Source organism: Pongo abelii, chromosome 14, assembly GCF_028885655.2.
Source record: "Pongo abelii isolate AG06213 chromosome 14, NHGRI_mPonAbe1-v2.0_pri, whole genome shotgun sequence".
Classification (NCBI taxonomy): domain Eukaryota; kingdom Metazoa; phylum Chordata; class Mammalia; order Primates; family Hominidae; genus Pongo; species Pongo abelii.
The window spans coordinates 52,955,455-52,970,292 of NC_071999.2; the positions used below are offsets into that span (position 1 = coordinate 52,955,455).

General features: G+C 40.7%; 1 protein-coding gene and 1 long non-coding RNA gene across 9 annotated transcripts in view; one reads left to right on the plus strand and one right to left on the minus strand.

Annotated features, from left to right (window-relative positions):
• LOC129049527 (uncharacterized) overlaps positions 1 to 5,728 on the plus strand; it is a 52,350-nt gene extending 46,622 nt beyond the window's left edge. The window contains exon 5 of the long non-coding RNA XR_008512671.1: positions 4,664 to 5,728. This is a non-coding gene — a long non-coding RNA (uncharacterized LOC129049527). The remainder of the gene's footprint in view (positions 1 to 4,663) is intronic.
• SUCLA2 (succinate-CoA ligase ADP-forming subunit beta) overlaps positions 1 to 14,838 on the minus strand; it is a 154,865-nt gene that overhangs the window by 110,701 nt on the left and 29,326 nt on the right. For 3 of the 8 annotated variants that reach the window (XR_010136636.1, XR_010136637.1, XM_063714635.1), the window contains exons 2-3: positions 8,618 to 10,010; positions 4,256 to 4,436 (exon numbers count right to left, since the gene is read on the minus strand). Coding sequence is in view for 5 of the 8 variants with exons in the window: in XM_063714635.1 (XP_063570705.1) it covers positions 4,256 to 4,436; positions 8,618 to 8,707 (271 nt within the window). In the remaining 3 variants the exon portion in view is untranslated. 8 annotated transcript variants of the gene reach the window in all.

The window sequence follows — 14,838 nt, forward strand, 5'->3', positions numbered from 1 at the left end:
TCTCCTGCCCTCATAGAACCTGCAGTCTTATTACATTTGGCACTTTGCTCTAGTCAGACAAGATCTTTTTTGGATCCCAAGACTGTCTCTCTAAAACACAATCACTATCCCACCTACCTTTAGTCACTCACAAACATTTTAAGCATTCCTTGTATACAGGTATCTAACTAATAAATATTTAAAAGAAAGAAAGAAGGTAAAGTCCTATTATATGCCATTAGAAATCTCCCTCCAGGCTGACGTTCATTAATCAGCACCCTTCACATGTATCTATTCAACCAGATAGGGATTCCACCTTAAATATACTAGAAGCCAAACTATCTTTCTATAGTAAATAGGGAAATTATAAAAATTCTGCCAAATCTGTGCCCAGGCGCAGTGGCTCACACCTGTAGTCCCAGCACTTTGGGAAGCCAAGGGTGGGTGGATGGCTTGAGCTCCGGAGTTTGAGACCAGCCTGGGCAACATGGTGAAACCCCATCTCAAGAAAAAATACAAAAATTAGCCAGGCATGGTGGAGCACACCTATAGTCCCAGCTACTCAGCAGGCTGAGATGGGAGAAGTCGCTTGAGCCCAGGAGGTTGAAGCTGCAATGAGCCATGATCACACCACTGCACTCCAGCCTGGGTGACAGAACAAGACACTGTCTCAGAAACAAACAACAAAAATTCTGCCAAATCCTTACTAAAATCATATTTCCTTGAACTATGAACTGTTAGAGATAATTTGCTCTCAGAACTGACCCCAAATAATATCTACTACATTTATCTGTGCTAACAACCATCCCTTTGATAATCTATTCCAGAAACCTCATGATCTTCAAGCTCACCAACTTTCATTTTGGGGACTTATATAGTCTTTTAAAATATTAGAATTAGATTTCTTTCTAACCATTCCTCCATTCCTAACCTCAATTATTCACAACAGGTAAAACTTGCCTCCAGGACAGTGCCTCTCAACTTTTTTCACATCATCACACAAACAGAAAATGATGGACATGGTAGGAAATATTGGGTAAAGAGGCTCAGTGGCCCCAAACCCCATGCTAACTCAACTTCTCCTGCCACCACAGGACTGGGAAGAAACAATAGTTTGGCACACCTGTAAAGCATTTATGCTCTATTATATCACTTGTTGAGCAAAGCGCTGAGTTAAGAGTTTTTACCAAGGCCGGACGTGGTGGCTCAGGCCTGTAATCCCAGCACTTTGGGAGGCTGAGGCAGGTGGATCACCTGAGGTCAGGAGTTTAAGACCAGCCTGACCAACATGGAGAAACCCCGTCTCTACTAAAAATACAAAATTAGCCGGGGTGGTGGCGCATGCCTGTAATCCCAGCTACTCCAGAGGTTGAGGCAGGAGAATCGCTTGAACCCAGGAGGCGGAGACTGCTTGAACCCAGGAGGCGGAGGTTGCGGTGAGCTGAGATGGCCCCATTGCACTCCAGCCTGGGCAACAAGAGCGAAACTCCATCTCAAAAAGAAAAAAATAGTTTTTATGAAATGAAAATTAGCATTTTATGAATTTTGCAGAAATTCAAAATGCAAAAATCACCCTGAAGTAATGAAAAATCAGCACCGGGAATTGCTAGCTAGATGAACAAAACCAGATGTATTTCTAAGGCCCCTCATTCTACACCTTGTGCAACTAGATCCCATAATCATTATCTTTTGTTATCAATGACTCACTAAAAACACAAAATTGGGCCGGGCGTGGTGGCTCATGCCTGTAATCCCAGCACTTTGGGAGGCCGAGGCAGGTGGATCACAAGGTCAGGGGTTCGAGACCAGCCTGACCAACATGGTGAAACCCCCTCTCTACTAAAAATACAAAAATTAGCTGGGCATGGTGGCGAGCGTCTGTAATCCCAGCTACTCAGGAGGCTGAGGCAGGAGAATTGCTTGAACTTGGGAGATGGAGGTTGCAGTGAGCCGAGACCGCGCCACTGCACTCCAGCCTGGGCGACAGAGCGAGACCCCGTCTCAAAAAAAAAAAAAAAACAAACACCACAAAATTGTCCTCCATATTTTCATAGAAGTTTCTAAATTTATCTTTTAAAAACTAGCATTTCTGCTCCTCTAGATTTAAATTTCCTTGTTAATTATTAGTCTCCCTCCCACACTATAATCATCATTTGCAATATTCTTTGACAAAAAACACACTTTCTAAATGAACAAGGTATCTGTTCCAAGGGGCTCAAAATCAGAGCTGCCTACCTGCTTCTTATTACTTGTGAGTTCTGGTCCCAGAGAACTTGCCAGAAATACTCATAGTTACAGTTTATCCTGCACATATTATTTCTTCTGTACCTAAGAATCATTAAGTTTTTATAAGGCATAATCAAAACAGATTGGCATCTGAATTAATCCTATTCATTTTATGAAAAAAAATTTCTATGCAAATTATTTTTTCTGACAAAACAATGGAATTTCACTAAATGAGAAAATATATGGAAAACTAGTTAAAGAAACCAATTATAATAATCAAAAAATAGACAGACACAGTGGCATGTGCCTGTAGTTCCAGCTACTCAGAGGCCTAAGTAGGAGGATCACTCGAGCCCAGGAGTTTCAGACTAGCCTGGGCAACATAGTGACCCTATCTCTAAAAAAAATTTTTTTTTGGAATTTTGAAATCTGGAAACAAGGGGAAAACCATTTTTACCGACATAATTATATATAAATCAGGTCTCATTAACATTAACCATGCAGAAGTTCCAATTATAGGTCACCATTAATTAATAAGAATTTCATCACAATTAGTATGAACTTATACAAAGCTTTTGCTTAATAAAAAGTATGCTTGTAATCTGATTTAAAATAATTTTTTCTGATTAACAACAATAAAAATAACAAAACTATACATGAAAAATCATGCTTCCAAGTCAAGGAAATCATGGCCATCTCATTCAAAAACATAGCTTATATGACAGTTTTCTGAACTTGTATATATCCTTAATTTTGAAAGAAAAATCCATTCTAGAGACAAATAAGTACTACCCAAGATGAATACTTTTAAAATTTCAAACACTTTGAAAATGTTCCTTATCTTTCTTAAAAAATATAAAAGCAAAGTATTCACCAAATCATACTTAGAGTCATATTAATTAAATGTACATAGAAGAGAGATTATTTATGCTAATCTACGTAAAATTGGTGGGATTTAAAATACTGCTAAAAAGAAACTGCAGTGTATAGCTAGTACATCAGCTCATTATGTTTTCATGCTAAAATCTTTAAAAATGTAAGCTTATTTTCTGAAATCAAAAATTATTTTTTGATTAACAGAGTAATTCAAATTGACAAAAGCTATTAAGGCTTCTGTTATCAATAAAGGAATCTGCTAATAAACATGGGCAACTATTAAATTCATTTAATATTTATTAATTTAGTATTTATTGATTACCTAAGTGTCAGGCATTCTTCTAAGATTTTGGGATATATCAGTGAACAAATAAGAAAAAGAAACTTGGGCTGGGTGTGGCGACTCACACCTGTAATCCCAGAACTTTGGGAGGCCGAGGCAGGCAGATCACAAGGTCAGGAGTTCGAGACCAGCCTGGCCAACATAGTGAAAACCCGTCTCTACTAAAAATACAAAAAAATTAGCCGGACATGGTGGTGGTGCCTGTAATACCAGGTACTCGGGAGGCTGAGGCAGGAGAATCCCTTGAACCTGGGAAGTGGTGGTTGCAGTGAGCCAGGATTGCACCATTGCACTCCAACCTGGGTGATAAGAATGAAACTCCGTCTCAAAAAAAAAAAGAAAGGAAAAAGAAACTCTACTCTCAAGGAGTTTACATTCTAGCACTCTACTTTTTGTTCCCCTTTGGTTCCATATTTTTCATGACAAAAAAATGGAGGGGGAAGCACGGACCTCTCCTTATAAGCACATAAACAGCTAAGATTTTCCTTCACCATTTCCCTGAAGAATCATCACAACTGCCATCCTTTAAGCTCCAGAGTAGTTAGAGTAGTAGTAGTAGAATTCCCTTCCCCATAATTATGTTCCAACTAAAAACAGGACTTCAGCTTCTTAATGCCAATGTAAGTGACTCCCACGTCACTGGCATTATGGGAGCTCATAATAATAATAATAATAATTTTAGAATTTCAATAATAATAAAGTTCTACCTTCTATTTTAAGCAAAGAAAATGTATTTTTAAAAAAAGTTAAAAGTTATCAAACCAAAAATAAATTTCAAATCTTCTCAGAGCTCTCATGTCAAGGTGGCAAAAGTTTTTGTTAATTTAGTACCTAATTTTTTGGCAATTGCATAAGCTTCATCTGGTGACTTTGCCACATATCCTTTGGGAATGGAGACACCAGCTTCTTGCAATAATTCCATACTCATGTATTCATGTAGTGAGAGATTCCTTTGCTGTTGCTGCTGTACTTGGAGTCCATGGTTATTAAACAATCCAGAACTTCCCAGAACCTAGAAAGATTGGGGACATATTTATATATGACAGTGATTTGGCAGTCAGTCTTGTTAACTACTTGGTTCTTCATAATTATAACAAAACTGTTATATTACATTAGCAAAGTACAATATTCAGAGTACCTGAATTATAGCATAAAACTAAAAGCTAGCCTATCAGCTAAATATCACTGTTACCACTGTCATTTTAATTATTTCCTCATCATCTCTATTCCTTATTTTAGATTTCAGCTTTACTACCATATCTCCAATGATCTACAGGACAGTTCTACCTCAATGCCAAATTCAGCAGATCTAACACCAATCTCATCTTTTCCACCAAACCAAAAATCCTTCCCAATTTTCTTCTCTCTACCATTCCTCCACACCTAACAAGTCACCTGGCACTAGATATGTAATAATAAAATGATTTGATACCATTACTCTTTCATACAATTGATACTCAAAACCATGGCTTCATCTGTAGTGGATGTTGCAGTATGCTGCCCAGATCCCCCTGGCACTCCCCATTCAGGACCAAGGCATTCATAGCCCCAGCTGCTGCTGCTGGGAGTGCTGGTTGCTGACAGCTCTCAGCTAAGTCCTCTCACTGGAGCCTACTTGCCCAAAGTCACACCTCCTTCCCACTGGCAGCCTGTACCCAATGACTGGTCAATGGAATCACACATTTAAGTGTTATCCACACATTTCCATAATCTCAATACAGAATGCAGTATACTGAAACATGGTTCATATGAAACACACAATGTCATAAGAATTAAATTTAAAGAGGTCATATAAACAATCTGTTTCTTAAAGTAGGTTCATGAGCTTTTGCCTCAAAATTAACTGGGTTGCTTGTAATCTGCAGATTCCTGAGACCCATTCTAAACTGCAAAATTAGAATCTCTGGACTGGGCCCAAGGAAATCTGCATTCATAACAAGTCACTCAGTTGATTCTTAAGAACCCTACAGTTATGAGAACTACTAGTCTTACAAATCAATCATATATAATAGCAACTTATTTCTGATCCATTTAGCAAGCTAAAATCCTTGGTAACGTTTGACCTAGGTAGCTCAATTCCTTGATTTAGTGTCACTTCAATATTAAAAGCCAGCAACCAAGCTGGGCACAGTGGCTTACACCTATAATCCCAGCTACTCCTGAGACTGAGGCAGGAGGATCGCTTCAGCTCAGGAGTTTGAGACTGCAGTGAGCCATGATTTCACCATTGTCCTCCAGCTTGGTCAACAGAGCAAGACCCCGTCTAAAAAAACAAATAAATAAGTTAAAAAAAAAAAAAAGAAAGAAAGAAAGAAAAGAAAAAAACCCAGCAACCTCTCAAACTACTGTTTAGTATACCTCCACCTTCTGACTCAGAAATACCATTCCTGGGTATGTACCAATAGAAATTAGTCCTTACATCTATCAAAAGGCACATATAAAAATGTCTAGAGTGTCTAGACCAGGCTTATTTATAACAGACAGAAAACAGAAATTAGCTGACTGCCCATCAACAGGAGAATGGATAAACTGTGGTATATGTATATAATAGTATACTACAGAGAAATAAAAAGAAAAAAGTACTATGGCTCACACATCAATGGATTAATCTCACAAATATAATGTAGAGAGAAAGAAGCCAGAAACAAGAATATATACTTACATGATTTATTTTTATAGCGTTCAAAACCAGTCAAAATTAGCCTATGGTGACAGAAGTCATAATTGGTTGCTACCTTCTGTCAGGGAGTATTGATAAGAGAGAAGACATGAGAGTCTTCTGAGGGCTGGAAACATTGTATATCTTGATGTGGACGATGGTTACACAGGTGAATACATACATAAAAATTAATCTAGCTATCCACTTAAGCTGTACATCTTACTGTACATAAATTATACCTCAAAATAATAATAAAAATAAGTGGGTAGGGGAGTAACTAGCATAAGCCTGGCAAAAATAGTTATACACTCAAATATTTTCTTTGATGACTATGAACTAGACAGTGGGCTAGGGACACTAAAAGAATAAAGACACCTGGGTCCCAGCCACAGAGTTCACAGGCATGTAAATAAACAACTGCAATACATGTAAGAGCACTAGGTCACTAGCATATAAGTCACTAGGTGGCACCTAACTGGTTAGTTGGATCAGAGAAAATGTCATAAGGTCTGATCCCAGTTTAAATTTTAAAAAAATTTAATGTCTATAAAGAACACTTTGGGGACAACTAGAAAAATCTGAATCTAAACTATATATATTCATGTTACAGCAATGTTGAATTCCTAAGTATGATCATTGTGGTTATTTGGAAGACTGTCCTTATTCTTAAAGACATGCTGAAATATCTATTTTCAACGAACATACACTAGGATAAAGATACCAAGAAATTGGAGGAGGGTCAGAGAACTTAAAAAAATGTTTAAAACAGGCCGGGCGCGGTGGCTCAAGCTTGTAATCCCAGCACTTTAGGAGGCCGAGGCGGGCGGATCACGAGGTCAGGAGATGGAGACCGTCCTGGCTAACACGGTGAAACCCCGTCTTTACTAAAAATACAAAAAATTAGCCGGACGTGGTGACAGGCGCCTGTAGTCCCAGCTACTAGGGAGGCTGAGGCAGGAGAATGGCATGAACCCGGGAGGCGGAGGTTGCAGTGAGCCAAGATCGCGCCACTGCACTCCAGCCTGGGCGACACAGCAAAACTCCGTCTCAAGGAAAAAAAAAAATGTGGAAAACAAATTGCTAAATTAAATGTGTGACCTTGAACAAGTTTCTTAAGACTCCGTACTTCTATGTCCTCATCTACAAAAGCAAAGGGTTAGACTAAGGTCCTTCCAAACTCTAGAGCTGCATTTCCTAATAGCAGGGTAGAAGAGAGCAACTGTTATAAAGAAAATAATACTGGAAATTTCCATATGGAGAAATGAAGGCTTTTAAATGAACTTCCAAAAAGATAAAGATTTTGACTAGAATGAAAACGTATTTGTCACTAAATTCCCCATCTTCTAAAAACTAAATAGCACTCTTGTAAGATTCATAAGGAAGTTCAAGGTCAAAAAGTCACTTCTTCTATTGGGAAGCAAACTCACAGAACTCACTATCCCTAGGCTGAAAGTATGAACAACTTCAATAAAAATGAAAAAAAAAAAACAAAAACAAAAACAAAAAAAAGGTAGGGGCGGGAGGGCCCTAAATCAATTCATACTATGACATGTATGAAGAGTTACTTTAGAAAAAAACCCCAAACTCTGGAATTGACTTAGGACACCAATAATGCCCTTCCACAGTCTTTTGTTGTCAAAGTTGGAAGGAAGATGTTTGTTTTCGAAGTTGTGGAGCCGACTCAAGTACACGGCTTTAGAACGAGACAGCTCTGGGATTAAATCTCAGCTTTGATCTTACCTCCTATATGACCTAGTCCAAATTACTTGTTCTCTTAACCATAATATGTTCAACAATGATGCAGGTATTGAATGACTTCCTCACAGTTGCTGAAAAACGTGAGAAACTACACGAAAAGCGCTCAGCACATTACCTGGCACACATCAAATATTCAAAACAAAGCCGGTAACTATTATGCTATAGCCTATCCAGAAATAAGGCTATACAAAAGATTATTTTCTTACCTCTCCAACTGGTTAGGTAGAAAACAATCTTATTACTGCTATTAACAAGTAGAACAGTATACAACTACTTGGAGGAGAGGGGAAACTTCCCTACCTTGCCCCACAAAAGGCAAGCTAGTAAGCACCGCTGGTCCTCTAACATTCCCACCTATGACAGCTCCCAAGAAACACAAAAGTGCATTTGAAGGGCATTCCCCCCTGCCCAAAGAGGGGCCGCGCAAGTCTCAGCCCACCGTGCCAGACGCCGGAATGGCAGCAGAAACTGTCCTGACCCCCTCACCTCCACTCACAGCCCACCTGCTCCCGCCCATCCCTCAGAAACTGCAGGAACAGCCACCGCCGGGCCGCCGGGGATCCTCGCGGACTAAGGGCTGGGGCAGAGCCGCGCAAACATGGGCTCGCTCGTAGTCCTGGCGAGCAGCACTCCCGGGCAAGTCGCCCGAGGGCCTTGCAGGGCACCCAGAAAATGTCACTGCCGGCGAAGTGACCCCGAGCCGGGCCACGGGACCCCTCACACCTCACCCTTTCTCCTGCCGACCCTCGAGATGACAGCGGGCTGGAAGGCGTTACCTGAGCAGCGGCCCGCTGAGCCGTCCGAGGCCGGTGGTTCCGAAAGGTGGCGACGGCCACCAGCCGGCCGTAGAACATGGAAGCCGCCATTTCTGAGTCGGACCCTGTCCCCTCGGCGCCGCGCGCAGGCGCACAGGCGATAGGCGGCCCAAGGCGCAGCCTCTCTGCAGCGCTCACCTACGCCCCGCCTCGCACCACAAGTTGGGGGCGGGGCCTCGGGTTAACACTGCAGCTGCCAGACCAGCTCCCTGGCGGGCGGGGAGCAAGCTTTGACCTTTGGAACTGGTCACCGCAGCCCCAATATCTGCCCTGCCGTCAGAAAGCAACCTGAACACTTCCTAGTGAATTGCAATGTAAAGGTGACCAGCGCCGCCACTTGTGTGATCTTAACTTCTCTTAGCCTCAGTTGCCTCATCTGTAAAATGGGTTTCATTCAAGAAATGATTACCCACTGTCTACTTCGTGCTAAACAGCCTTGAGCCCTTGGGCTACAGTAATGAATAAAACCACTTGTGATGCTCAAAGAGATGTTCGGTGTCATGCGCTTCTGATGCTTAAAGAGATGATCGGTGTCACACACATCCATGTGAAGAGACCACCAAACAGGCTTTGTGTGAGCAATAAGGCTGTTTATTTTAACTGGGTGCAGGCGGGCTGAGTCCCAAAAAGAGTCAGCAAAGGGAGATACGGGTGGGGCTGTTTTATAGGATTTGGATGAGTAGTGGAAAATTACAGTCAAAGGGGGTTTTTCTCTTATGGGCAGGGGTGGGGGTCACAAGGTGCTCAGTGGGGGAGGTTCTGAGCCAGGAGAAGGAATTTCACAAGGTTAATCGCTCAGTTGAGGTGGGGCAGGAACAAATCACAATGGTGGAATGTCATCAGTTAAGGCAGGAACTGGCCAATTTCCCTTCATTTGTGATTCTTCACTTGCTTCAGGCCATCTGGATGTACATGTGCAGGTTTGAGCTCAGAGGCCTGACAGTCGACCCCTAGTTACCAAAGCTGGTGGCAGAATGGAGTCTCCAGGGAAGCTATTGATTGATTGATTGATTGACTGATTGACAGGGTCTTGGTCTGTCACCCAGGCTGGAGTGCAGTGACTCGATCACGGCTCACTGCAGCCTCAACCTCCCATGCTCAAGGGATCCTCCCACCTCAGCCTCTGGAGTAGTTTGGGACCACAGATGTGTGCCACCAGGCTTGGTTAATTTTTTTATTTTATTTTTTTAGGGACAGAATCTCTCTATGTTGCCCAGGCTGGTCTCCAACTCATGGGTTCAAGCGATCCTCCTGCCTCAGCCTCCCAAAGTGCTCGGATGACAGGTGTGGGCAACCACACCCAGCCAAGGATCTGGTTTTTGAAAAGATTAAATTTAACAAACCTCCAGCAAGACTGCAAAGAAAAAAGAAAAAGAGAAGACACAAATTACCAATGTGAGGAACGTACCAGGGAATATAATTATAGAACCTTCAGACACCAAAAAGGAATGCCGTAAATAACACCACACAACATAAATCTGACAACTTTGACAAAATAAGCAAATTCTTCAGAAGGCACAAATTACTACAAATAACCTAATATGAAAAGGATAATTTAAATAGTCCTCTAACTAGAGAAAATAGTCCTCTAACTAGAGAAAATTGTAATTTTTAAACTCAAAAAAAAAACCCAAAAAACCTGAGATCTCCAGGCCCAAAAGCTTTCACTGATGAATTCTATCAAATGTTTACACAAGAATTAACACCAATTCCATACAACCTCTTCCAGAAGATAGAAGAGGAAGGAACAGTTGCCAATGTATTGTATGAGGTTAGAATTATGCCACTACCAAAGCCAGGAAAAGACCATACAAAAAGAGAAAAATACCAACATTTCTCACGAATATTGATGGAAAAATCCATAGCAAAATATTAGCAAATATAATTCAGAAATATATAAAAAGAATTGTACAATATGACCAAGTGGGATATATTCCAGAGATGTAAGTTTGTTTTAATATTTGAAAATATGTGTAATGCACTATGTTAAGTTAGAAAAATCACATGATAATTTCAATCAAAACAAAAAAAGTAGCTGGGCACAATGGTTCATGCCTGTAATCCAAACACTTTGGGAGGCCGAGGTGGGAGGATTGCTTGAACCCAGGAGTTCGAGACCAAACTGGCTGGGCCACATAGCAAGATTTCATTTCTATAAATAATTTTAAAATTAGCCAGTCATGGTGGTGTACACCTGTGGTCCCAGCTACTCCAGAGACTGAGATGGGGGGGAATCACTTGAGCCCAGGAGGTCAAGGCTGCAGTGAACCGTGATCGTGCCCCTGCACTCCAGCCTGAGTGACATAATGAGACCCCATTACAAAAAAAAAAAAAAAAAAAAACAGGCCAGGCATGGTAGCTCACGCCTGTAATCCCAGCACTTTGCGAGGCCAAGGCAGGTGGATCACCTGAGGTTAGAAGTTTGAGACTAGCCTGACCAACACGGAGAAACCCCGTCTCTACTAAAAATACACAATTAGCTGGGTGTGGTGGCATGTGCCTGTAATTCCAGCTATTCAGGAGGCTGAGGCAGGAGAATCACTTGAACCAGGGAGGCAGAGGTTGCAGTGAGCCGAGATCGTGCCATTGCTCTCCAGCCTAGGCAACAGCAGTGAAACTCCATCTCAAAAAAAAAAAAAAAAAACCGAAAAAGCATCTTACAAATTCCAACATTCATTCATGATTAAAAACTCTCAGATAAACAGGACTAGAGGGGAACTTCCTCATCTTGATAAACCAGATTACAAAAAACTTACGGCTAATATACTTAATGGTGAGAGAAGACTGAATGCTCTTCTCATAAGATTGGGAGCAAGGCAAGGGTGTTCACTCTCACCACTTTTATTCAATATAGTGCTGGAAGTTCTCCTCGGTGCAATAGACAAGAAAAGCAATTACAAGCATATGGAGTGAAAAGAAAGAAAGAAAACTCTCACTATTTACAGATAACATAATTGTTGCTATAGTTTGGATATCTGACCATCCAAACCTCATGGTGAAATCTGATTCTCCAATGTTAGAGGTAGGGCCTGGTGGAAGGTGTTTGGATCACGGAGGCCGATCCCTCATGAAGGGCTTGGTGGTGTCCTCTAGGTAATGAGAAAGTTCTCACTGTATTGGCTCCTGTGAGAGTTCTCCCAAGAACTCATTGTTAAAAACAGCCTAGGACCTTCCCTCTTTCTCTCTTTCACTTCTGCTCTCTTCCAGTGTGATCTCTGCACATGCCAGCTCCCATTCACCCTCTGCCATTTGGGGAAGCTTCCTGAGTCCCTCACCAGCAGCAGATGCTGGCTCTAGGCTTTTTGTTTAGCCTGCAGAACCATGAGCCAAATAAACCTTTTTTCTTTATGAATTACCAACCCTCAGGTAATGTATACACAAACAATTTTCACACACGTCCATGTGAAGAGACCACCAAACTCACTTTGTGTGAGCAAGAAAGCTTTTTAATCACCTGGGTGCAGGTGGGCTGAGTCCGAAAAGAGAGTCAGCAAAGGAAAATAGGGGTGGGGCTGTTTTATAGAATTTGGGTAGGTAAAGCAAAATTACAGTCAAAGGGGGTTGTTCTCTGGCGGGCCGGGGTGGGGGTCACAAGGTGCTCACTGGGGGAGGTTCTGAGCCAGGAGAAGGAATTTCACAAGGTTAATCGCCCAGTTAAGGTGGGGCAGGAACAAATCACAATGGTGGAATGTCATCAGTTAAGGCAGGAACAGGCCATTTTCACTTCTTTTGTGAATCTTCAGTTACTTCAGGCCATCTGGATGAATACGTGCAGACTTGGGCTCAGAGGCCTGGCAAGAATAAGATGATTGTCTATGTATAAAATCCCAAACATTTTACCAAAAAAAAAAAAAAAAAAAAACTCTTTGAATTGATAAGTGAGCCCTGCAAGATCTCAGGAAACAAGAAAAATATACAAAAATCAATTGTATTTCTAGGTACAAGCAATGAACACATGGACCCAAATCGAAAATACAATATCACCTAAAATTCCTTTTAAAAATGAAATGCATGTAAATCTAATAAAACATGAACAGGACTTACCTGCTGAAAACTACATAATACTGATGACATAAATCAAAGAAGATAAATAAGTGGAGAGATATACCATGTTAATGAATTGGAAGACCCAACACAGTAAAGATGTCAATTCTTCCCCAAATTGATATATACGTTTAATGTATTTCTATCAAAATTGAAGCAAAACTTTTTATACATACAGATGTAGTATTATAAACTTTATGTGAAAAGACAAACTAGAATAGCTGAAACGATTTTGAAAAGAACAAAGTGGGAAGAAACTGAGTTCAACATTTACTATAATAGCTACAATAATCAAGACTGTGTGGTATTGCTGGAGAGAGAGACGCATAGATTGATGAAACTTAATAAGAAACCTAAAAATAGGCTCACACAAATATGCCCAACTGATTTTTGACAAAGGTGCAAAAGTAATTCAACGGAGGAAATATGGTCTTTTAAATAAATGGTGCTGGAGGAATTGGACATCCATAAGCAAGCAAACAATCAAAAAGAGCCCTGACCAAAATCTCACATATTATACAAAACTTAACTCAAAATTACTTAACTGTAAAACACAAAACTATAAAACATTTAGAAAAAAATAGGAGAAAATTTCAAGATCTAAAACTAAGTAAAGAATTCTTAGACAACACCAAAAGCATGATCCATAAAACAAAAATTGATAAATTGTGCCCCATCAAAATAAAAGCTTTGGCTTTGCAAAAGGCCGTGTTAAAGTAAAAAATCAGCCAGGTGCGGTGGCTCACACCTGTAATCCCAGCACTTTGGGAGGCTGAGGGGGGTGGATCACCTGAGGTCAGGAGTTCAAGACCAGCCTGGCCAATGTGGCGAAACCTCATCTTTAATAAAAAAATATAAAAATTAGCCAGGTGTGTTGGCGCAGACCTGTAGTCCCCGCTACTTGGGAGGCTGAGGGAGGAGAATTGCTTGAACCTGGGAGGTAGAGGTTGCAGTGAGCCAAGAATGTGCCACTGCACTCCAGCCTGGGAGAGACTCTATCTCAAAAAAAAAAAAAAAAAAAAGGATAAAAAGTCAAGCTACACACAGAGGAAAAATATTTGCAAACCACATCCAACAAAGCTCATACATAGAATATATGAATTACTTTCAAACACAACATATAAAAGCAAATAATCCAATTATAAAATAGGCAAAAAACATGAACATATATTTTCCCAAGGAGGACATATAAATAGCAAATAAGCACATGAAAAGATATTCAACATCTTTAGACATTGGGGGAAATAAAAATTAAAACAACAATGTGGTATTACTACACACCAGTCAGATTAGCTAAAATAAAAAATAGTGCAATAAAAATGCTGACATGGGCATGAATCATTCATACATTGCTGGTGGGATGTAAAATGGGAAACAGTTTGTCAGTTTCTTTAAAAAACTAAACATGCAACTACCGTACAACCCAGGAAATGCACTCCTGGGCATTTATCCCAGTGAAAGGAAGACTTGTGTTCACACAAAAACCTGTACACTAATGTTTATAGCAGCATTATTCATAGTAGCCAAAAATTAGAAACAATTCTGATGTCCTCTAATTAATGAATAGCTAAACAAATTGTGATAAATTCATACCATAGAATACTAAGAAATAAAAAGGAACAAATGATTAATACATTCAGAATTTTACTGAGTTTAAAAAGCCAATCCCAGCCGGGCATGGTGGCTTTTGCCTGTAATCCCAGCACTTTGGGAGGCCAAGTCGGGCAGATCATTTGAGGTCAGGAAAGAGTTCAAGACCAGCCTGGCCAACATGGTGAAACCATGTCTCCATAAAAATACAAAAATAAGCCAGGCATGGTGGCACATGTCTGTAGTCCCAGCTACTAGGGAGGCTGAGGTAGGAGAATTGCTTGAACTGTGGAGACAAGGGTTGCAGTGAACCAAGATCCGGCCACTGCACTCCAGCCTGGGCGACAGTGAGACTGCCTCAGGAAAAAAAAAAAGCAAAAAAAAAAAGCCAATCCCAAAAGGTTACACATTATATGATTCCGTTTTTTTTTTTTTTTTTTTTTTTAGACGGAGTCTCCCTCTGTTGCCCAGGCTGGAATGCCATGGCGTGATCTCGGCTCACTGCAACCTCTGCCTCCCGGGTTCAAGCAATTCTCCTACCTCAGCCT